This window comes from Emys orbicularis, chromosome 3 (genome assembly GCF_028017835.1).
Source record: "Emys orbicularis isolate rEmyOrb1 chromosome 3, rEmyOrb1.hap1, whole genome shotgun sequence".
Taxonomy (NCBI): domain Eukaryota; kingdom Metazoa; phylum Chordata; order Testudines; family Emydidae; genus Emys; species Emys orbicularis.
In genome coordinates, this window is record NC_088685.1 from 181,811,114 (window position 1) to 181,834,985 (window position 23,872).

Consider the following 23,872-nt stretch of genomic DNA (forward strand, 5'->3'; position numbering starts at 1 on the left):
TGTCAGAGTGGCCAATCTTTCTTGATGTAGTGGGAATCTCTTGCACGACTATCCCATTCGCAGAGAAAACAGCAGTACTTTGTGTATCCAGTCTGCAGACTAAGCAAGAGAGCAACAACCTTCAAATCGCCACAAAGCTGCCACTGATGTTGGTCATAGTTTATGCACCTCAAAAGTTGTTTCATGTTGTCATAGGTTTCCTTCATATGGACTGCATGACCAACTGGAATTGATGGCAAAACGTTGCCATTATGCAGTAAAACAGCTTTAAGACTCGTCTTGGATGAATCAATGAACAGTCTCCACTCATCTGGATCGTGAACGATGTTGAGGGTTGCCATCACACCATCGATGTTGTTGCAGGCTACAAGATCACCTTCCATGAAGAAGAATGGGACAAGATCCTTTTGACGGTCACGGAACATGGAAACCCTAACATCACCTGCCAGGAGATTCCACTGCTGTAGTCTGGAGCCCAACAGCTCTGCCTTACTCTTGGGTAGTTCCAAATCCCTGACAAGGTCATTCAGTTCACCTTGTGTTATGAGGTGTGGTTCAGAGGAGGAGGATGGGAGAAAATGTGGGTCCTGTGACATTGATGGTTCAGGACCAGAAGTTTCATCCTCTTCCTCTTCCTCGTCTGACTCAAGTGAGAATGATTCTGGTGCATCAGGAACCGGCAGTCCTTCTCCGTGGGGTACTGGGCGTATAGCTGATGGAATGTTTGGATAATGCACAGTCCACTTTTTCTTCTTTGACACACCTTTCCCAACTGGAGGCACCATGCAGAAGTAACAATTGCTGGTATGATCTGTTGGCTCTCTCCAAATGATTGGCACTGCAAAAGGCATAGATTTCCTTTTCCTGTTCAACCACTGGCGAAGATTTGTTGCACAAGTGTTACAGCATATGTGTGGGGCCCACCTCTTGTCCTGATCTCCAATTTTGCAGCCAAAATAAAGGTGATAAGCTTTCTTAACCATAATGGTTATACTGCGCTTTTGTGATGCAAAAGTCACTTCACCACAAACATAGCAGAAGTTACCTGCACTGTTCACACAAGTACGAGGCATCTCTGCTCACTTTGGCTAAACAGAAATGTGTCCCTTTGCAAAATCAAACACTGACAAATAAGAGAGCACGACACTGTATGATTTCTAGAGCTGATATAGGGCAATTTGTTCAGCAGAGTGATGTAAGCTTCGTTATGATTGCATCATCCATGACTTCTAGGAATAACATGATGCAATTCATATCATGTATGATGCAATACCAGCTTCAGATTGCATCATTCATTGTTTTGCCTAAAAAGCAAGTACTGTCCAAACCCAGTCATAGATTTATTCATAGATCCAGTCAAAGATGTATTTTAGTCATTTCTGGTTTAAATTGAGATCCCTTCCCTTTATAACTCACTTATCCTCCGCCATTCCCAAGTCAAGGGTCGTATATACTGACCCAATAGCATATCTTGAAAACTAGAAAAAGCAACAGAGGGTCCTGTGGCACCTTTAAGACTAACAGAAGTATTGGGAGCATAAGCTATCGCGGGTAAGAACCTCACTTCTTCAGATGCAAGAAGTGAGGTTCTTACCCACGATAGCTTATGCTCCCAATACTTCTGTTAGTCTTAAAGGTGCCACAGGACCCTCTGTTGCTTTTTACAGATTCAGACTAACACGGCTACCCCTCTGATACTTGAAAACTAGAGCCAATCAACAATTTTAAGCATCATTTTCGTTCTCAGTGACCCAGAATTAGTAAAGTTTGACTACATTTATTTCAGAAGCATTTTGGCTGTAGAGCAGTGTAATCAGTGAGCCATTCTGTATGCTGCAAACCCCTGTATTATACTTCCACTTTGTCTGTTAGTCACTGAACACCCCATGGGCCTCCTCTCATTCACTTCTTCTTTTCTTCTCTTTGTCCACTGTGTGCTTTTTATTTCTTTTTTCTCTCTTTGGGCTGCAACATCCCCTCTTCTTTGAATTGATTGAATAATTGTATCGCTGCCTAAAATCCAATACAGAAATTTAATAATCATAAAAAACCCCAGTCCTATTCTTGTTACAATTAAAATTAAAGACCAAAGCAACGGTGAGATTGTTTGAAATGTCCCAACTTTTCCCATCCTATTAGATGCTTCTCTACTCTGTTGCCCTAGTCTAATGTGACTGTACCTGCCACTATCCTTGTTTTCATCTGTAAAGCTGTCCTCATCCTACTGCTCTAGGCCATCAGTTTGCCTGCCTGTCCCGAGTACCTGTGGGAGCAGCAGTGCCTGTTTATGAATGCAGATTCAGTGTGGTGGGGCTTCAACCTTTTGATAAATAAGTTGAGCCAGTTAAAAACCAGATGGGTGGCTGTATGCCAGGAGACAACATCTGCTGTTCCCTCACCCTTGTCAGTGTGCCCATGGGCTTGGCTCAAGTACACACCAAAAGCTCTGGTCAAATAACCTGGTTTGCTGGAACAGGCACTCTCTATTTCAGGGAAGACAGCTCTCAGGATTATGCTACTAACAACTGTTCACCTTCCATCAAAGAGGATGCGGGGGGTGGGGGGGGAATAACCCAGATTATTATATCATCAGTGGCAGTTCACAGCTTGGTAACACATTTTTCTGAGAGCTGAGTGTGCTTCCCTGTGGCCTAGAGGAGTAGTTAGCCAGTCATCCAAACTCCCTCTGACAAATAATGAAATAATGCAGTGTGAGAATTAGCAGTGCTTTACTGTAGCTTTGGGTATCTTTGTTTTTAACCTCATGTCATTTTTCAGCTTCCTGGGCTCCACCCTGCAGTCTGTAGTCCTGTTCTGCTGCTGTTGCTCTCTTCTTTCCCTATTCAACATGGAGCATGCAGAAGAGGCTCTGTGTATCTGTGTCTGTCTCTCATTTCTGGGAAGCTTTGAGGCTGTGTCAGAACAGATTTCAGGCTTAGATTCCACTTGCTTCTGAGAGAACTAAAAATAAAAAAAGGAGGAGGAGGAAAGAAATTAAATTACATTCAGGCTGTTGCCTGTAAGCTGATGCCCAAGGATTTTTTTTTCTTTACCAGGTGTCACATTGAGGTTCCACACCTGAAATGTTTAACCTCTCATCACCCGTAGCATGTTCTTAGAGCTAGGATTCACTATTATTAGTTTGCTTTTGGTAGTGCCCATAATGGGCTATGCATTTTCCAAACACAAAAGAATGCCCAGTTCCTGCCCCTTGAGGAGCTGTGGTCAGATTCTATATCTCCAGGCTTGCTGGCACCAGCTGTAGCTTGCAACCAAATGGTTGATCCAAATGGTCCACCCCAGGGTTTGTGACCCTAGTATTGGGCCCCATTTGAAATTAACTATGTCTCCATTAGATTAGTTTTCAGTTGTACTGAAGCGCTACACTCTTGGTCCCATGATCCTTGGCAGCTTAGTGGGAATGGTTGGTTCATGATTTATCCCCAACCCCATCTGCCACCTAATCCTGCTGCAACTGTTGTCTCTCTTGGATCCTTCTAACCGAGGGCTTGTCAACGTGAACACTTAGTTCATGGCAGACCAGGGTGTGGATGTATCCTGCACTAGCTTGCCGTGCACTAAGTGTCCATGTGAACCATGCTTCCGCACACTAAAAGTTCCTTAGGGTGCTTTGATCTGCTCCCCTTTCAAAGTGGGGTAGATCAGAGCACTCTAGGGAATTTCTAGTGCACTGCCACAGTTTCCACATGGACACTTAGTGCACAACACGCTAGTGTGGGATAGAGTCACGCCACCGATGTGACAAACTAAGGGTTTGTTTAGACAAGCCCAGAATGACAGCTGGCATATCTGTAAAATCTGTAGTGAGTGAGTTCTCCACCTGGAATGCAGGCACATCAGGAAACATTTCTGTTTGAGAGCTGAGGCCTAGTGAATGTTGATGTGAATGAAAGGTTTGCAGGTTTTCAGGCTCTCTAAGAATTGGGGGCGGGGGGGGGGGGGTGGCAGTCACAGCAGGAGTGGCAATGGCTGAACAGTGCAAAAAAAGGATTTGTGAATGTTCTTGTGAATATAACCAGCCGATTAGCTTTGCTGGAGTTTGCAAGTCCCTTTATTCTCAAAGCAGCCTTCGGGTGACCACGTTTGTATTCGCAGGAATCTCTGTAGAAAGCCAAAATGCCATTAATACTTGTCTGAATAAATATTTACAAATGGTCTTGGATAACTTGCAAGCAGGAAAAATGAATGGTGTGCCTCCTATTTATAAAACTTAGGTCATCTAGTTAGGGAAAGGAAACAATGCCAGCTGATGTACGTGGCCAGTCATACAGCCTGAATAGCAAATATGTATAGTGACCAGTTCATAAGCAAATCAGAAGCTAAAATGTCTGCATCTCAGCTCCTAGCCCATCATTTCATTTAGACTACTGCAGCTGAGATCATCTTCCTTTTTGCTCTTCTCCCCATGTCTCCCCCATAGAATCCCTTATCTGGCTCTTTCTCTGCCTCATCCTTTTTCCTGGTTCTTTCCTACATCAAATGCAAGCTTCTTGTTCTCACCTTCAGGGCTTGGCAAGACTGTCTTCACACATCTCTGCTGTCCACTCCTCTTATTAGCTCCCTTAATCCTTAAATTCCACCCAGTCATATCTCCTAACTATTTCTTTTATTCCTTCTAGTCTCATTTTTGGAGCTTCTTTCATCCTTTTACCCCCTCCCCCTGTCATTGTGCTTCAAGGCGCATCCCTCTTTATCATAGCCCTCCTTAAAATCTGTTCATTTCACAAACTCCCCAATTGATAAGGGATTTACCTACTGCACAGTTGTCCCTGGGTATTTTTGATGTGTTGTTAACATGAGAGTAATAAGAAGGGAAGAAGAAATGAAGAGCGTGAAGGAGAGTATGAATGAGAGAAAGTGGATGTGTAAGAGTATAGCTCTCTATGGTGAGGTATGTCTCTCCTGGTAGGTGAGGTAAGGTGTCTTGCATAAGGCCCCAGAGGGCAGAAGAATTCACCCAAATTATTACTTCTTCAGGGGGCTAATTTTTTCCCATGATGAGTGCTGGGATATTTTTTGCTTCTATTCACTTTGGGCCCAGTCCACCAAAACCCTTAAGCATATGCTTACACTTAAGTATACGGGCAGCAGGACTGCTCATGTGCTTAAAGTTAAGAATGTGCTTTTGCTGGACTGGGGTGTTAAAGAGGGAGGACCCCAGTCTTTCCAGTATAACAGGAACTTTTAGGACCTGATTAAAGCCCTGTTGAAGTCAATGGGAATCTTCCTATTGAATTCAATAGGCTTTGGATCAGACAAAGTGCCTTTGGTGTTAAGCCTGCTCTTCTAAATATACAGAAAAAGAGAGCATCTCTGTCTAGACCTAGCAGGCACAGACTGGCCAAAGGTGTGGCTCTATGGCTCTCTATAACTAGTGAATGATCTATGCCAGCAGTTTTCAACCTGTGGTCTGCAAACTATGTCTAAGGGGTCCGCAAAAGGTTGTCGTTACCATAGAACAGTGATTTTCTTAGAACTTAGAATTATGTCTAAGATTTCCAAAGGAGTCCACACTGCCATTTGAAATTTTTTAGGGGTCCGCAAATAAAAAATGTTGAAAACCACTGATCTATGCAAAGAATGGAGATGCTTCTTCGCTTTTTAACTTAGTATCCTTATTTCATATTTGCATTTTCAATAAATATTTCCTTGTGTTTGTATGAACTGCTAAATATTAATTCTTCTGGTAATAACATATCATTTTAATTTAGTATATAACAGCTAAATATCTTCAAATCAGACAACTAAAAAATCCCTGGTAGAATTGTGTATTAACTGAAATAGTTTCTGTTCATAAGCAGAATGAAAATTTCTGGTCTGCTGGTACATTTCTGGCAGGCTTTGCTTCATTGCAAGAGACTTCTCTGGATATTAAGGAGATACTAAACTGCTGAGATCTGACAAGGCTGAATACTAAGAAAATGCATTTCAGTTAAGTCTTTACTGTTTGTCTCAAGAATGGTTCAATTCCAAACAAAACCTTCAAACCTTCCCCCCAAATTTATAAACAGAGGTCCCAAGCAGGATCTTTCCAATAACAGTCTGCTATCTGGCTCTTAACCAGAGCTGACACTGTTGATTGGTGCTGACAGGATGTGCAGTCTATCCTGTAGGCTAATGAGGCATATTCTGGGGCTCTCAAGGATTAGCCACAGCTCTTTCTCTAACCTTAGAAACGTAGGCCTGGTCTACACAATGGGGGGGATTGATCTAAGTTACGCAACTTTAGCTACATGAATAACATAGCTGAAGTTGACGTACTTAGATCTACTTACTGCGGTGGTGTCTTCACTACGATGAGTCCACTGCTGCCGCTCCCCCATCGACTCTGCCTGTGCCTCTCGCCGAGCAGGAGTACAGGCGTCGACGGGATCGATCGCTGCCCAACGATCTGGCTGGCAGTGAAGTGTTTTCTGTCCACAATCTTGATCCTTTCTAAGGACAGTTAAGGAAACTGTATTTTAAAAGGATTGACTGATGATTTTGGACAATAACCAATAACAATGCCAAGTCCTTTATGATTAGTAGCTGTCTTTTACGTTCTGTTTTACCGGCACCTGTGTTTTATGTTTTCATTAGTCTCCAGTCTGTGATCAGTGGAACTACCAGTTAGCTTTGCAGCTGCGCAGCTTCTCCAAAATGGCAGAACGGTCTCTGTGCTAGAATAGGAAAGATGGACCTAAGTATTTGCCATCTTAGACCCTGAGCCTGTGAGGTGCTGAGTGACCTCAATTCCCATTAAAATCTGTACCATGTGAGGGTGCACAGCACTTGTAGCATTGGACCCTTAAAATACTAAACGTGGCTGGCCTAGTGGTCTAGAAGCAGTGCAACATGTTAGATCAAAATTTGGGTTCTGAACTTGAAGCCTTCTGGCATCGGGGCAGTAGAGTCTGGGTGTGACAGTGTGCTTAGCCCAGAGGGAGGGCAAGAGTGCTTTGTTTTCCATATTTCTTTCATTTTAACAGAGGAAGTAAAACTGCTCTGAGGTTTTCACAGAAAAGATTGCACAGCAAAAGCAGATGTTGACAAATACAAGGAAACTCATGCCCACAAACGCAAACTTGTGGTACAGCTGTATGTAAAAAGCCAAGAGGCCCGGCATTCTTGTTTGAAAACATGTAATTGGTGCCTGCCCAGTGGCAAATATTTAAACAAGATAAAATGCACTTTAACCTCCTATAACATCTGTCAGTCTGTGTCCTCTATCCAGTAAGGCCTTATCTACACTGGAAGGGTTTTTTTTGAATAAGCCAAAATATGAATATAGTTATACTGGTATAACCTCTGTGTAGACACTTACCTTGTTATAAGACATCCCTACCCCCTTTTTTTAAAATTTAGCTGAAATCATTAGGTTGCTAAACTGCAAAACAAAAAATATCATTTTTCTGTTGGAATAATAGTGTCCAAATGGGAGGTGGTTATACCAGTATAACTATATACTTTCTTGTATAGACCAGGCCTAAGTCATAATGTCCCAAAGGTTCTTCTCCTTCCCCTGCCGCTTTCTTTTTTCATGTTACAAACTTTGGACAATGAAGAAGTGTTTCACTGTTTAAAGCACAGCTGGGCCTGAACCAGAACTCTGGTTCCAAACAATCTGGAACTTTGGGCAAATTGGCACCCATTTATCTGTGGGTCCTTTAATTTTTCTTCTTTGCAAAGAGAGATACTCACTCTTCAACTACCCTACCAGGCTAACCTGGGATTATGAACTGTCAGGGAACCCTGGTCCAACCCTCATGTAGCAGGGGTGGTAAACTGTGTGCAGGGCATTTGTATGGGGGGAGCGGGGTAAACAAAAATCAAGCAAATGGAAGGAGGCAAGAGAATTCTTCTCCGGGCCATCTCCTATTGAAAAGGCAAGACATGAATTAGCATAGTTGTGACATTCTTTCAATCTGTGAGTTGTATTTTGAGGGGAAACCTTCTGATTAAAACAGGAACTTCCCTCAGTTGTTGTTTGCAAATACAAACACTTCAGAGGAAAGTTTGTATCTTTACTAGGGTAGGAGCAAGGAAGTTGGAACAGAAGAGAATCCTTCTCATTTCCCCCTTACATAAAGGAGGTGCGTCACATTTATATTACAGCAGAACTTCACTGAGCTGTGCTTAGTGTAAATGGCAAATGTACACTGAAAATGGAGTGTGGGGTTTTTATTCTACTAATGTGATTCTGCTACTGTGCTGAATACAGGGCGAGGAGTACAGAATGCCTTGGTCCTAATGCAAGAGCACCAGGTAACCTCCTCACATCTCTGCTGGCAGCCAGTAACACCCTAGACCAGGTCTAGATACTCTCAATGGTGCCACTGCTCCACGCATGTGCAAATCCACACATCTCATGTCTACACTGAGAGTCATCTCCCATCCCTACCAATTAGTGTAGATTATAATAATTAATAATGAATAGCTCTTATGTAGCACTTGTCATCTGTGGATCTCAAAGATCTTTCTTTACGAAGGAAGTAAGCAGTGTGGAATCAGGTTTTGCGCCTGGGGTTTGGGTCATTAGTGGTGGGTGGTAGAGGAAGGCCACCCTGCACTCACCCAGCAGCACTGGTTCCTGCCCCTGCAGGGCTGGACCCTGCTTCCCATTCCAGGTGTTACAACCTGGCACCATAGCCATTCAGGTTTAGCATGGCCACCCCTCTGTCATGACAGACGGGCGGCCAGGCCAGATGTGAATGCCATGTTGCAGCCCCCAGAGTGAGGAGCCAGCCCAGCCCCATAGGACAAAGTTAAGTGCAGAGTGGGGTCTGTCTCCAGCTCTGTGGAAAAATTTATGCTGTACACCACCTTTTGTCAATTGTGTAATATGCTTGAAAAGGCACAAACGTACTTGTAAAGACCAGCTGGGGTCAGGGGGTAGTTCCCCCCCACCCCATTCCCATATGAGCTCCACCACTGGAGGTAATAAGTATTATTATCCCGATTAGAATAGTTAGGTGCAGCCGTAGTTTCACAACAGTAAAGTGAAGCTGAAGAATGCCTTGTAATTGAAATAGTGGCTTAAGACCAAATTTTCAATCACTCACAATCACTATTTCAGGTTGTGATAGAGTTCTCGGAGGGCCAGGTGGGGTCTGGTAGGTAGTGTGCCCAGTATCCAGCCTCGCCTCCCAGCAGGAAGGCCTTTCAGTACAGTTCCACACCTGTGTATGGCCTTTGCTTCCCCTCGGGTTTTCAGTGTCCTTGCCCTTTTCTTACCAGATGGGGAATGGAGGGGAATGAAGCTTATGTCCCTCCTGCAGCAAGGGCAGTTGATAGGGGAACCCAGGCCTTCCCACTCCACCGGGCTCTGACCTAGGGCCCTATGAGAGTCACTCAGTGTCCAGCACGAGTTATCCTCCCGGGTCACTTCCTGCCATCCGTTTCTGCCCATGGCTCCAAGTCCAATGTAACATAACTAAACCTTCAGCCCCAACAGGCTCAGCCTGCAGTCCTGTTCCTCACAGCACGGGCTTCTTCAGCACCCTTGGTAGGTGCTGTCTTCATCAGGGTAGGTCTGTCTTCCTCTCCAGCCTCCCACTTCTGAGCTGGGTTGCTCCCTTTTAAGCTTCCTCTCCAGTTGGATCATGCACTGCAGGTTTGGAAGGGTGGGGCTACCTGGGTCTAGTATTATCCTTTAAACCTTTCGGGCCCGGTGTGGGGTTTGTACACCCCATTACACAAGTGCTCAGCTCCCAGTGACACAGACAGATTTTCAGATGACCTGAGTGAGACTTACTATACCTTGGGGGAGTGTTTTGTAACCCCCATATTCCTCATCTGTATATAATTGTGATATTGCATATAAAGCAGGCCATGTGAGGTATCAGGGGAAAGGTTATGATCTGCTGAAAGACATTGTTCTATCTAAATATGTGCATCATCAATGCATATGAAATTATAAGAATTGTGTTGTATGGTTTTCACTAAAATATTCTGTGGGTTTGGGAGGCACCCAGATACTAGGTCTACAGAGATAACGACAAGGGAGGTAACCAATACCTGGGTGGGTGCTGCTGAACAGACATCACCAGCCGTTGTCCAGCAAGGGAGCTACAATGCAATGACTCACCTGCATAAGGCCACCCCAGGGGAATTGCTCAACTTTGCCTGGGGACTGAGCACTGCCCACCAGACATTCCTGGACTTGTGTTCTCCAAGCAGATGGACTAAGGGTATAAAACAGAACACGGGGGCCACATGCTGGACCTTTCTCCTGCCCCCACCTATGCTGCAAGCGACAAAGACACACAGAGAAGAAGAATGAAGACTCCAATAGAAGAGACTGGCCCAGGTTAAGGGACAAACCTGTATATTTAAGGACTGCAGTGGGGTGAGAAAAACTGCTTACTCTAGATATTGCCCAGTCTAATAGGGTTGAGAGTTCAGACTGTGTGCTTATATATTTTTTATTTTGGTAACTCTGACTTTTTGCCTATCGCTTATAATCACTTAAAATCTATCTTTTGTCAAGAAATATGTTTTACTGTTTATCTTTACCAGTGAGTTTGCCTGAAGTGTGTGGTAAATTTGCTCAGGTTTGCAAAGGTTAATATATATCCACTTTTCATTGATGAAGTGGTGAACCAACTAATAAATTTGCACTGCTCGTCTTGAGCAGTGCAAGACGGTATATTCCTGAGGTACACTGCTGGGAGCTGGAGGCATTTGGCTGGTGCCTTTCTCTGTGTGATTCATGAATGGCTCTGGGAGCATTCATGCAGTCTAGCTGGGTGTGGGTCTCCACATCCTGTTATGCTGAGTAGTCACAGCACCTGAAGGGGTTTGCTGCTTGTCACTAGCAAAGCATTGTGAGAGACGGCCCAGGCTGGAGAGTTAAGGGGGCTCCGTGGTCCCACAGTCCCAGGCTGCACCACTCTTCTGAAATCTGACCACTTATTTTGTGGCCTTACTGGGAGCCAGAGCTGTTTTGAAAATTTGACTCTGTTTGTGTGTGCTGGGCTCTGTGGATAATCTGACCCTATATCTCCTGCTTACTATTAATCTGTATAAAATTGTGCTGAATTGTGATTACAGAGACTCCTTACATTAACAGCTCTCTGGTCATTTGTAACAGCACACAAGGTCGTTGTTACTGTTTAATCTTTCTGGAGTGGGCATGACGCAAGTAACTTGGGGTTTTGTTTTTTTTTCATCCTATCTTTTCCCTACAGCTGGAGGAAGGGGAACGTTTCGCCAAGATGGTGATAGATCTAGGAGAGGATGCTGGAGAGTTCCTAGCTAAGGGGTATCTTGCCTTGGGTCTGACATACAGTCTTCAAGCTACTGATGGTAAAGTGTCTGATTTATCAAATATTGTGCATAAAGCAGCTATTCTGAGTCTTCAGTGTAAGCAACGTATTAAAGACATTGTTGAAACTTTGGCTGATCATGGAAAATAATCAAACTCCTAAACTACTGGGGAATATTCACTTGCTTTCTGAACAACATCTGCTTTGATAGGCTACATGGAATTTTTATGCTGAAGTACAAACACAAACTGCTCAGATTTCCTATTCATTTGGGGAGAAGGTCCATTTGCCATGGCCAACAAGTGTTGAGGTGTTTGAATTAAACATGTGTAATAATTTTTTCTCAAGAGTTCATTTATTTATATAATAAAGCCCGACTTTCCATCTATTTTCACATTCATAAATCACAAAGGGAAACAGGAACTCCTGAGTTCAACTCCTGGCTTAACACTGATTCCCTCTGTGGATTTGAGCAAGTCATTTAACCTCTCTGTGTCTCTGTTTCTCTATCATTAAAATAATACTTATCTACTCCTCTGAGGCACAGTGAAAGTGAACTAGGTAATGTTTGTACCAAGCTTTGAACGGGAAAAGAGTTATGCAAGCACCAAGCATTACGTTTTAGTTCTCAGTAGGCTCTGCAAGCTTGGCACATGGAGATGTGACGTGCTGTAACACCCATTGCATGGAGTGCAGGAAAGGCTTTTAATTCTGTTTTCCATCACGCTCACATCTAGGAGCAGCTTAATTTACTCTCGGACGCCAATACAAATGTTCCAACACAAACCTGCTTGAGTAGTTGCTGAATCAGCAGGCATTCTGAGCAACCTGGCCATGCCCATTAATGCACCATCACCCACTTTTGCTTAGGTTTAGGCCCATTTGTTTATTGTCTCTGTGGGCAGTAGTTCAGATCACAGAAAAGCTCTACTCTTCCGTGCTGTCAATGAGGGTAGTACTGCTGCATGCTTCCCCACAGCAGAGCAACTTGATCAAATATATTTGTGCTCTTCAGTAGTAGAAGTCACTGTGAGTCTCCAAGCAACCATATCTGATCCAGTGGGCAGCTACTCTGAGAAGTGCCTCTCCAAAGTGGTTGGTAATATATAACATGGTTTCTTCTCTGTTTCACTGCCCCAAAGCAGTTGCTCTTAGAAACAACTTGAACTTTCTCTTATTTTCTAAAGTCCTTTAAAACATTTGAGTTCTACATAATGGCCTTCTTCCTCAGGCATCGTGCCCAGATTTTAATTGTCTCTACGATTGTACAAGATCCCAGAGTCTATTTTCAGATGGACTTTTTAAATATGTTAATAAATAAATAGTAAAATGATTATCCTCCGTAATGGAACTTTATTAAAGGGTTTCTGATAAATGAAGTTGTAGAGGAGTCTGTTGGACTCCACTGTAATGATCAAAGTATTTAAGGAGTGTTAGTGTGAGTTTTAATGCTTTCTCTTCTGGAACTGTGTCTTCTCTGAGTTTTCAAGAGGTTAACAGGGTTCAGGAATGTTCTGACCTACAACAATCTCATTTATTAAAAAAACACTTAACCTTCACTACAGCAGCTCTGCACTTGTGTCCAATTGAGCCTCTGAATTTCATCATGAAATAGTGGAGTTTCTGCCTTTCAGACCTCAGACTTTTAGTGTTAAACTAGGCAGGGCCAACTGTTTAGTGGAGGTGTCTGGCAAATTCTTTAAGAGAAACTAGAGACTGTGCTTTCCTCGTTGAGATTATCTTCTTTTAATAAAATGGATTAAATCCCTTTAAAACATACTTGTTTCCAAGTACATGAATATCTGGCATTTTATCCCAAAAACCCAAATCTGTACTGAAGAAGATTTTTTTTTTTTGTTATAGGAAGAATAAAATATCTATCATAGAAATGATGTAGAAGTTGAAGAGGGTGAAAGGAGTAGAATCAACCCCCAATATAAACCCTATGTTTCATATTGTGAAAGATTGTGTGTGTGTGTGTGTGTGTGTGTGTGCTCATGTGTACAAACACATTCACAATGTCAGATACGATCACACAAATATCTGTGTATATATGTTAACTTCCATAACTTTCCATTTAAATTGACTTCTGATTGGTACAGCACACTCAGTGCTAATTAATAAATTGTTTCAAAGTCACTTGACAACTTTTGTTAGAAAGTTCATTAGAATGTAAGACATTTTCTGACTAAGATTAGGCTTTCTCTTTTTAATTCGTATTTTATCAATAGTTAGCAATATCCAGTGAGACAGAGACATAGAATATTCAAAACTAAACCTTTTGCTTTGTGACACTTTCTGCTTTACAGCATGACTGTTTCTTTGCAGGAGTGGGATGAGAGAATCATATTGAATATCATTAAAACATTTTCTGGCCTTTTTTGAATAATCTTCAAAAAAGTCCCTTTATACATATAAGAGCTACCCTCTTGATAAGACAAGATTGCTCACCACACAATTATTATGTGGCTCCCTTGTTCTCATAAGGTATCTGCTTATGTGTTGTTGAACTAAATCTCACTGAAGCAGCTGAGGGATGTGTTGTCCTCAGTAGAGGATGCCTTCATTTCTCCTTCATTCTCAGGAACACAGATGGTTCATTGCTCCAGCACATCTATTTCTTCTCTAGGTTGTTTTTTTATGGCTAAAATCTGTGATAGGTTGGAGCATTTTTAACAGTGTATCTTTCCCCCCCCTTGCTATTCCAGTTTTGTCACTGTCTGTAGTGCCAACTTTGTCTCCCTTGGGTCTCATACAGAATTCATATAAGACAAGGGAAGGTAGGCTGAGTTTAACTAAGGCCTGGCAAGGGGAAAAATCTGCAAGTACAGAATATATTGTGAAATGCAAGTGCTCATCATACCTGCCCCCGACATTCCTCAGCTAATCCTTAAATATTCCCTGGCTTCCACCCATTCAGAGAATGTGATTGGAACTTTGGATACAATGTCACAAATCAGGAATGGAAGTGAGAATGTTTCTCTAGCTAGCCATAAGAACTACATACAGTTAGTATATTCAGGGCACAAGCTAATATGAGAAAGCTGTAGGCATTGCTTATTAGTGAACCACTCCTAATTTCCTAATCTGTAGATCAATATCAAACCACATTCTTTCATATTTGATATATGATAAGAATTTGGGCTGCAGCATAAGTTGCACTGAACTAAGGCCTAAGGAGCTTATATCCCATTTTCAAAAGTGACTTTGCACCAGATTTTCAAAAATATTTAGATGCCAGAACACCTTTTGAAAATCTAGCATTTGGGAGCCTAAATCCCATTGATTTTCAGTAACACTTAAGCTCTTAAGGTCCAGATCCTCAAAAGTATTAAGGCACCTAACTCTCATTGAAACCTCGTGGCTTAATTAAATCAAGCTGCAGTTCCACTGAGACTGTGATAGTTGTATTATCAGTTTGTAATCTGTCAGGTCTCTTCAAAACCATCTTCCAATAGTTTTTGGAAGTTTAGTCCCTTTCTGTAAAGTCTCTCATTGAATAAAGTGCATGGCATGTTTTGATCAAAAGTCCTCATTGTCCGCACATATCTCAGCATGCTTATGGTAGTTGGATGCAAAGGCAGAGATTTAGGGCCAGATTTCCAGCTTGTATGAATAGCATAATTAAACTGAAGCCAACAGAGCTACACCAATTTGCAACAGCTGAAGAGCAGAACCATAATCTTCAAGAGTTCCACTAAGTGTCATTGGATAGCTGAGACATCAATCCTTCTTTCTCAGTTAGCTAAATGTGAAGTTGATGCTTATGGAAGAATTTCTGAACTCCCCCAATATATTTTAGGTATTATACTACTTTTTAAATGAGGTATAAATAGTGTGCTGAACAGCCAGAAATCAGAAGTTTAGGATGATTCCACCTGATAAATTCTATAGAGTTTTTCATTTTATTTTCATTGTTTGAACAAATAGCAAAATTCCTCCTTGTCACACTTTTCTCTGCCTTCTTGGATTAGCATTTCTAGCAACTTGGCCACAATATTTGGTGGTTTTTCTAAGAGATGTATAATCAGTAGCATTAAGTAAGAAGACTTCTTTTTCCTGGGTAGATGCTTATAGCCATTATGAGATCATTTTTCATGTTTCACCAGCCATTTTGCATTAATGTCCATGTTGAGTTTTTTAATTTTTCCTCTGTTTTTCTTTTCTTTTCTTTTCTTTACTTACAACATCAGGTAGTGGACCTGAAGTTTCAGTCTGTCGGGAGAGGTCTATCCAGGGTGAAGTGTTCCAGTCATTTCTTTAAACTGTTCATTTTGTGTTTTATTTTTACTAACCACTAGCTTATGTGGTTAGTAAAAATAAAAAAAGAAGAAGGGGGCTTCAATTTTCTTATCACGTCTCTGCCTTTCAAGATGTTTTATGGCATAATCACTGGTTGATCTTTCTGTAATTTTTTGGGTGTTGAAGACTAACAGATACCACTTCAGATTGAAATGGATGTTAAAAAGAACTTAAATTATCATTGCAGCTTTATTTTGCTAACCATATTGGCACAGAAAATGTCTGACTTCACAGTATTACCAAACTTACTGGTGTTCCGCTTTTCAGTCAATGGCACGTTTGATCTTAGAGAATCTGAAGAAACTGTTTATCCACATTTTTTGGGCATGAATCCTCTGTTTTTCTACTTAACTCTTTAGAGTGCTTGTATTTTACTTTACTTTCAAAGAATAATGTGTTTTCCTTGCATTATGTCACTTGTTCCTGCCACTTCTATCAACTTGAGGCATGTTAAGTCAGATAAACTCATACATTGATGTTTGGTCTTCACTAAACACTAATCTCCTCTTTGCAGTATTGATCAGCAGCATGTAGAATAACAAATAACCTCCTTGTGAATTGTGAAGACTGAAAAGCAATATGAGCTAGCCTGCTTAATACAGAACAATGCTATCAGATGCCCAGCCCATTTGGCAGAAGTTTTTAGGTTCTAGAAAACCAAGCCTCCGTAACAATTTGCATACCCCTCTATTCAGTATCCAATAACAATGAATTACATCCATAAGTCGTACCCTTCTATCCATTCCCACAGCCCTCTAGTCTAGGGTCCTACAATGATCCTTAAGTTTATCATTTCCTAACTGGCATAACAAGAATCTTGAACACTTCCATTCTACTTTTTTTAGAATTACTTTACAGATAGAAATTAGAGCCCAATGAGTCAGATCCTTATCTGTGCTGAGTTCACACTTGGAACTGCTGAAGAGAGAGCACAGGAGGCAACTGGGGACCAAAACCATGCTTAGCATAACTTGGAGCAGCCTGGCCAGAAAGCCTGCTGTGCTGGCTGAGAATCTGGCAGAGCACCATGAGCTCTACCCCTGACATTCCGTCTCTTCAGCCTGGCACACTCCCTGTGTGAAGTGGATGGAAGGTGGTGGAGAGCTGGGTATATCTTAGTGAGGGCATTACCTAGTTAGCTGCCCCATTAGGGTAGCTTTCCAGGGGCTTTGGGCGCTGTTAGCACCAAACACCTAAGGCCAAGAGTCTGGCTCTGATGTTTCTAGTTTTAAAAAGCCTTTAAATTATGTGTATTATGTTAATGAAAACATTTCAGAGTCACAGAGAAGCCTTTTTTTTTTAAACGGGGGGAGGGGGAATTCCTTGAAAAACCCAACAGATATTTAAAAAAATGTCTTTGCTGTCATTTTTTTTCCAAAAACAAAACTGGGTTTCTCACACCCTTACATATAAGTGCTAATATCCTTCTGCTATTGTATGCTAACATTTTAAAATGTATTGAAAGTGCTCTCTGTCTAACTGTTAAATAACCGTATGTGTCTTGTCCTGCAGCTACTCTGAAATGCTCTCAAGACACATTGCACAAGAAAGCCCTTCAAACTTTGGAGAGGTGAGAAAGAGCCTGACTAGCTGCTGTTTGCTTTTGCTCTTTGGATGAATCCAAAATAGTTCTTTAGTTCTTTTAAAAATATATATGCTCTTCAAAAAGTTTCAACATCTCAGTTTTTAATATAATACATAAGAAGAGGCATATTGGGTCAGACCAATGGTATATCTAGCCCAATATCCTGTCTTCCAACAGTGTTCGGGACAGTTATCAAGTGATCCATCCCCTGTGGTCTAGTCCCAGATTCCGGCAATTAGGGGTTTAGGGACACTCAGATCATGAGGTTGTGTCCCCAACCATCTTGACTATTAGCCACTGATGGAGCTATCCATCAATTTGAAGCACTTGGAGGAGAGGAAGCTGAGCAGGAACAGTCAACATGGATTCACCAAGGGCAAGTCATGCCTGATCAACCTGATTGCCTTCTATGATGAGATAACTGGCTCTGTGGATATGGGAAAAACAGTGGATGCAATATATCTTGACTTTAGCAAAGCTTTTGATACAGTCTCCCACAGTATTCTTGACAGCAAGTTAAAGAAGTATGGATTGGATGAATGGACTATAAGGTGGACAGAAAGCTGGCTAGATTGTTGGGCTCAATGGGTAGTGATCAACGGCTCGATGTCTAGTTGGCAGCCAGTATCAAGCAGAGTGCCCCAGGGGTCAGTCCTGGGGCCGGTTTTGTTCAACATCTTTATTAATGATTTGGATGATGGGATGAATTGCACCCTCAGCAAGTTCGCAGATGACACTAAGCTGGGGGGAGAGATAGATATGCTAGAGGGTAGGGATAGGGTCCAGAGTGACCTAGACAAATTGGAGGATTGGGCCAAAAGAAATCTGATGAGGTTCAACAAGGACAAGTGCAGAGTCCTGCACTTAGGAAGGAAGAATCCCATGCACCGCTACAGGCTGGGGACTGACTGGCTAAGCAGCAGCTCTGCAGAAAAGGACCTGGGGATTACAGTGGACAAGAAGCTGGATATGAGTCAGCAGTGTGCCCTTGTTGCCAAGAAGGCCAACGGCATATTGGGCTGCATTAGTAGGAGCATTGCCAGCAGATCGAGGGAAGTGATTATTCCTCTCTATTCGGCACTGGTGAGGCCACACCTGGAGTATTAGGTCCAGTTTTGGTCCCTCCACTACAGAAAGGATGTGGACAAATTGGAGAGAATCCAGCGGAGGGCAATAAAAATGATTAGGGTGCTGGGGCACATGACTTACGAGGAGAGGCTGATGGAACTGGGCTTGTTTAGTCTGCAGAAGAGTGGGGGGGAGGGGGATTTGATAGCAGCCTTCAACTACCTGAAGGGGGGGTTTCAAAGAAGATGGAGCTTGGCTATTCTCAGTGGTGGCAGATGACAGAACAAGAAGCAATGGTCTCAAGTTGCAGTGGGAGAGGTCTAGGTTGGATATTGTGAAATAGTGTTTCCTTAGGAGGGTGATGAAGCACTGGGGTGGGTTACCTAGGGAGGTGGTGGAATCTCCATCCTTAGAGGTTTTTAAGGCCCAGCTTGACAAAGCCCTTGCTGGGATGATTTAGTTGGTGTTGGTCCTGCTTTGAGCAGGGGGTTGGACTAGATGACTTCCTGAGGTCTCTTCCAACCCTAATATTCTATAATTCTATGATTCCATGAACTTCTCTAGTTCTTTTTTTAACCTACTTATACTTTTTGCCTTCACAACATCCCCTGGCAAACAAATTCCACAGGTTGACTGTACATTGAGTGAAGAAGTACTTCCTTATGTTTGTTTTAAAGCTGCTCCCTATTAATTTAATTGGGTACCCATGGTTCTTGTGTTACGTGAAGAGATAAATAACACTTCCCAATTCACTTTTTCCACATCATTCATTTTACAGACTTCTATCATATCTGTGCTTAGTCATCTCTTTTCTAGGCAGAACAGTCCCAGTCTTTTTAATCTCTCCTCACATGGAAGCTGTTCCATTCCCCTAATCATTTTTGTTGCCCTTCTCTGTAAATTCTCCGATTTTAATACATCTTTTTTGAGATGGGCAACCAGAACTGCACACAGTATTTCAGGTGTGGGGTTACCATGGATTTATAAAGTGGCATTATGATATTTTCTGTCTTACTATCAATCCCTTTCCTAATGGTTCCTTTCTGTTAGCTTTTTTGACTGCCACTGCACATTGAGCAGATGTTTTCAGAGAACTATCCACAATGACTCCAAGATCTCTTTCTTGAGTGGTAACCACTAATTTAGACCCTATCAATTTATGCATATAGTGGGATTATGTTTTACACTGTGCATTATTTTGCACTTCTTAACATTGAATTTCATCTTCCATTTTGTCACACAAATGGATCTCACAAATGGAACTCTTTGGAGATTTGGAGTTAACTATCTTGACTAATTTTGTATCATCTGCAAATTTTGCCACGTCACTGTACACCCGCATTTCCAAATCACTATGAATATGTTGAACAGCACTGATCCCAGTACAGTTCCTTGGAACACCCCACTATTTACCTCTCTCCATTGTGAAAGTTGACCATTTATTTCTAACCTTTGTTTCCTATCTTTTAACCAGTTACCAATCCATGAGAGGACTTCCCTTTTATCCCATGACAGCTTACTTTGCTTAAGAGCCTTTGATGAGGGACCTCATCAAAGTCTTTCTGAGTGTCCAGGTACACTATATCAGCTGGATCACCCTTGTCCACATGCTTGCTAACACCCTGAAAGAATGCTAGTAGATTGGTTAGGCATGATTTCCTTTACAAAAGCTGTGTTGACTCTTCCCCAGCATATTGTGTTCATCTGTGTTTGCTAATTCTGTTCTTTGCTATAGTTTCAACCAATTTGCCTAATACTGAAGTTAGGCTTATGGACCTGTAGTTGCCTGTGCAGAGCTGGGACAGCACACTAAATGAACGCACACACAGCCAACATCTGACCACACCAGGATCACTCTGGAGCCTTTTTTACATTAGGTATTCTCCAGTCATCTGGTACAGAGGTTGATTTAAGTGATAGGTTACATACCACAATTAGTATTTCTGCAATTTCATACTTGAGGTCTTTCTGGTGACTTATTCATATTTAATTTATCAATCTGTTCCAAAACCACCTCCTTTGAAACCTCAATCTGGGACAATTCCTCAGATTTGTCAACTAAAAAAAATGGCTCAGGTGTGGGAATCTCCCTCACATTCTTGGCAGTGAAGACAGATGCAAAGAATTCACTTAGTTTTTCCACAATGGCCTTGTCTTCCTTGAATGCTCTTTTGACATCTGGATTGTCTAATGGCCTCACCGATTGTTTGGCAGACTTCCTGCTTCTGATATACTTAAAAATTTTTTTGATCTCAGCAGTTGTCTTTCCAAATGACTCCTACAATAGCAAGAATGCAGCAGATCATCTGGCTACATTTAAAAGCTAACTTTTGTGAAGTATCACTTTTTTTCTTAAATTACAAAACAAGACAAAAATTGAGTTTTAAATCTATTATGAAAAGTTAACTGTAAGAATGACCTTATGAGGTTCCAAGTTTAATGCATCTCAAGTTTATAAGGAAAAAGTTTTTTCCCTAACTGCTAGTCTCACAAACTCTGTCTATCTTAGCTGTTTTAAAGTACGTGTCATCAGGGCTTCTAAATTCAACATAGAGTCTTTAAGTCAGACTGAATTCTTTTCTTCTTGCACATCATCATCTATAATAGAGATTCTGCAGGTCAAAAATCTGCCCTTGGTTACACCTGGACAATTGCTTTGTATTCAGGGAGTTTGTGCCGATTGACTCTGTAACTGTATCTTAGTTAAAAGTTCTGTTGATGTTACACAAGAAAGAATAGAATCCATCTCACTCGCTGTCATCTATGCTGGCTCTGCAGCAGTAACAGTATATAGTAGTAAAAACTTATTTTTGTCACTAAAGTCAGCAGATGTGACTCTAGATACTCACCACGTGGTAATCTGAAGAGCAAGAAGTTGCCACTTTTACTAAGTCTCTTTTCTTTTAAGTAACACGTACCTAGACTCATGTAGTAACTCCATGACAGTGCTATTTCCATGTAATTGCTGTGCTGCCTTGCTTTTTAATTGTATTTATTTTTATTCTTTGACCTTTCCCACTGACTGCGACTTGTTTTCCTGGTATCTTAACTCTAGCTAGGAAACAGATAAGTCTTTAGACAAACATCAGATACTCATAGTTCAGCCAAGCCGGGGCATTACAAGAGTCAGCCGGCTAATACCCTGTGTCTCCGTGTATTTATGTTTATCAGTTCCAAAGTACATGTAGACTCTCAGCCCATGATTTAGAATCCTGAAGCCATCCTTAAACATGGGTCTCTCAGCTGGAAGCCTAATTCCATCAATTTGATTATTTTTTAATGCCCTTCAAGGGGATGCTGAGCAACAAAATAGCAGCTCTTCTTTCTTTCCCAAGCCATTGTCAGTCAGTGTTCACATTCACCCCTGTGAACTTTTCCCCTTTTTTAACCCTTCCGTCTATTGTTAAAAGGACTATTGAATATTTTATAATAACTACGTAAAAAACAGGCAGCCCATCCTACCCCAGTAGTCAGGATCAGGGTTTGATTTGGTCTTTGGTAAAAAGATCAGTATGTTGATTATACACACTGCAACATGATATATCCAATGTCAAATCCTAATCAGATGAATAATATTTTTGGTGTGGAACACGCTGGCCACAGGTTCAGAGAGAAGTTCTAAACAAGCAGAGATAAAGGGTTCTCTTTGTCCAAGTTAAACTAATTGATTCTAGAGCTGTTAATTAAAATCATCAGTGCAATTGCTTTTTTCTCATAAGCTATGACTATAGCTTTGTGGTAATTGACGTTGAAATGGTATGTGGTTTTTGTTTCCAGCAGTAACTCTTAAATCTTTTTATTAGTGAATGAATAGTTTGGCAGTGCTTAGCTGCCATGCTTGTCAGTCTTCCATTTCTCCCTCATACACTCTTCAACTGCACTTGCTTATGGCAGGGCAGCACAGGTGCAGAGTTCTCTGTTTGTTGGAGTACAGCCCAAAGAGTTAGAAAACATCTCTTTGGTACGATCAGCCTTTCCTGTTGTGTAAAGGTATTACTGCAAAAGAGCACTAGGAGATGAACTAGCTGTGTCGGCCGCAGTGGAGTCAGTAACAATTTTAAGAGTGTTATCTGAGTGACCCTTCAAAAATCCTGAAAGGAAACCCAAATGATGGGATTCTGATTTTGAGGCCTCTTGGGCTCCTGAAATACAAATAGTGGTAAAAATACCAGCAGTGAATGCTTTTTATTTTCGGTATTAATCCCTCTCTGTTTGTAGAACTCTCATTAAAACATCCAGGAAGAGAGAAAGGGAGCTGCTGTTGTGTTTTAGTGTCAGTGGTAGAAGGCAGTTAGAGTGTTACTTCAGTTGGCCTAAATCGCTTAAAACAGTGTCACAAAGGATGCAGGTCATGAATTAGAAGCTGCCGATTTGCACAGCCCTCTTCTCCATCATAGTCAGATAGCTAAAGGCCCTGCCATAACTCATCTATCTCACACTGTCAAAATGGTGTTCTGCAAGTGTGTGAAGCTTAGCATCTGGCTGTATAAAATCCTGACGCGTGGCATTTTTATTGCTGTTCCTGCTTGCTGGTTTCATGAGCTTGGCACAGCTGGCAGAGCACTCACATACTTCTCTGTCTGGTTACTATCTGCTCTGCACTTGTGGGAGTAGAATTCTTCTTGGAATATGGTTTTATATATAAGTAATTTGTGGCTTCCTTCTGGCAGAGAAGATTATGAAAAGTACAGTATGACACTCACTTCCCTTTTCTTATTGTTCATTTGTTTTTACAGAGCACATCAGTTGGCCCCTGAAGACCACCAAATCATCCTCTACGTCTCGTTGCAGCTGGCTCTTGTCAGACAGGTATATGCAATGCTGGCAATTTCGGTACAGTCAACCATTGAGTCACTAGAAGCCCAAACCAAGTCAGAGTCATCACTGTTTTTTCCTTATTGAACAAATTTGATACCAGGAAATCAAAATAAGTTCACATAAATGTAAGCAGAAACTCCCCAGCTTGGGGCTCATTGCAATCCTGTTACCAAGCACGATTGTTCAAAGTCATTCATCCAGCTTCGTATCCCAAGGAGTGCCCTATAGGTCCTGCTCTAAGCATCTGGAAAGGGAAGAGTGAAGGTGAGCTAGAGGTGTTTAATTCTTGTTCCTCAGGAACCAGGAAGTACCCTGCCCCCTGTCATAGCCCCCTCCTACCCAAACACTGTCTTGTTCCTGGTAAGGTACTATATCGAACCAATTCTCAGATTATCCATATTAAGGACTTGCTTATTCCATAATTCAGCATCTTTAGTTAAGATTTCTGTGGGCTCTGGAAACCTCCAGGCAATAGGATTATTTGGCAGTCAAATGTGACTGCAGGTTTTAGCTCAAGAAAACCATGCTGTGTTAAAGAAAAAGCTTGTCTTTTATCTTTTCACAGCCAATACCTTTTATTTAAAGAAGTCCCTGTTTATTAAGAACCCTCTTAGATAGATTAGAAAATTTGATCAGCTTATTTTCCTTCCTTAGCGGGCTTTCTGTTCACTGCAGATTACTTTCCCTAGTCTATACCACAGAGTCAAACAGTCAGATACTTCTTACTTTCCCAAGATAATTAGGTGAGCTGTTTGTTCATTAGGTTAAACTAATTGGTCCAAGTGTGCATACTCTTAATGTCACTTTTGTAACACTTTCATAATAAGAGCAG

At 41.7% G+C, this 23,872-nt stretch overlaps 1 protein-coding gene across 2 annotated transcripts in view; it reads left to right on the forward strand.

Moving 5' to 3' along the window:
* TTC7A (tetratricopeptide repeat domain 7A) overlaps positions 1–23,872 on the forward strand; it is a 287,398-nt gene that overhangs the window by 102,973 nt on the left and 160,553 nt on the right. For both annotated transcript variants that reach the window (XM_065400900.1, XM_065400899.1), the window contains exons 12-14: positions 11,190–11,307; positions 17,082–17,139; positions 22,959–23,031. In XM_065400900.1, coding sequence (XP_065256972.1) covers positions 11,190–11,307; positions 17,082–17,139; positions 22,959–23,031 — 249 coding nt within the window. The remainder of the gene's footprint in view (positions 1–11,189; positions 11,308–17,081; positions 17,140–22,958; positions 23,032–23,872) is intronic.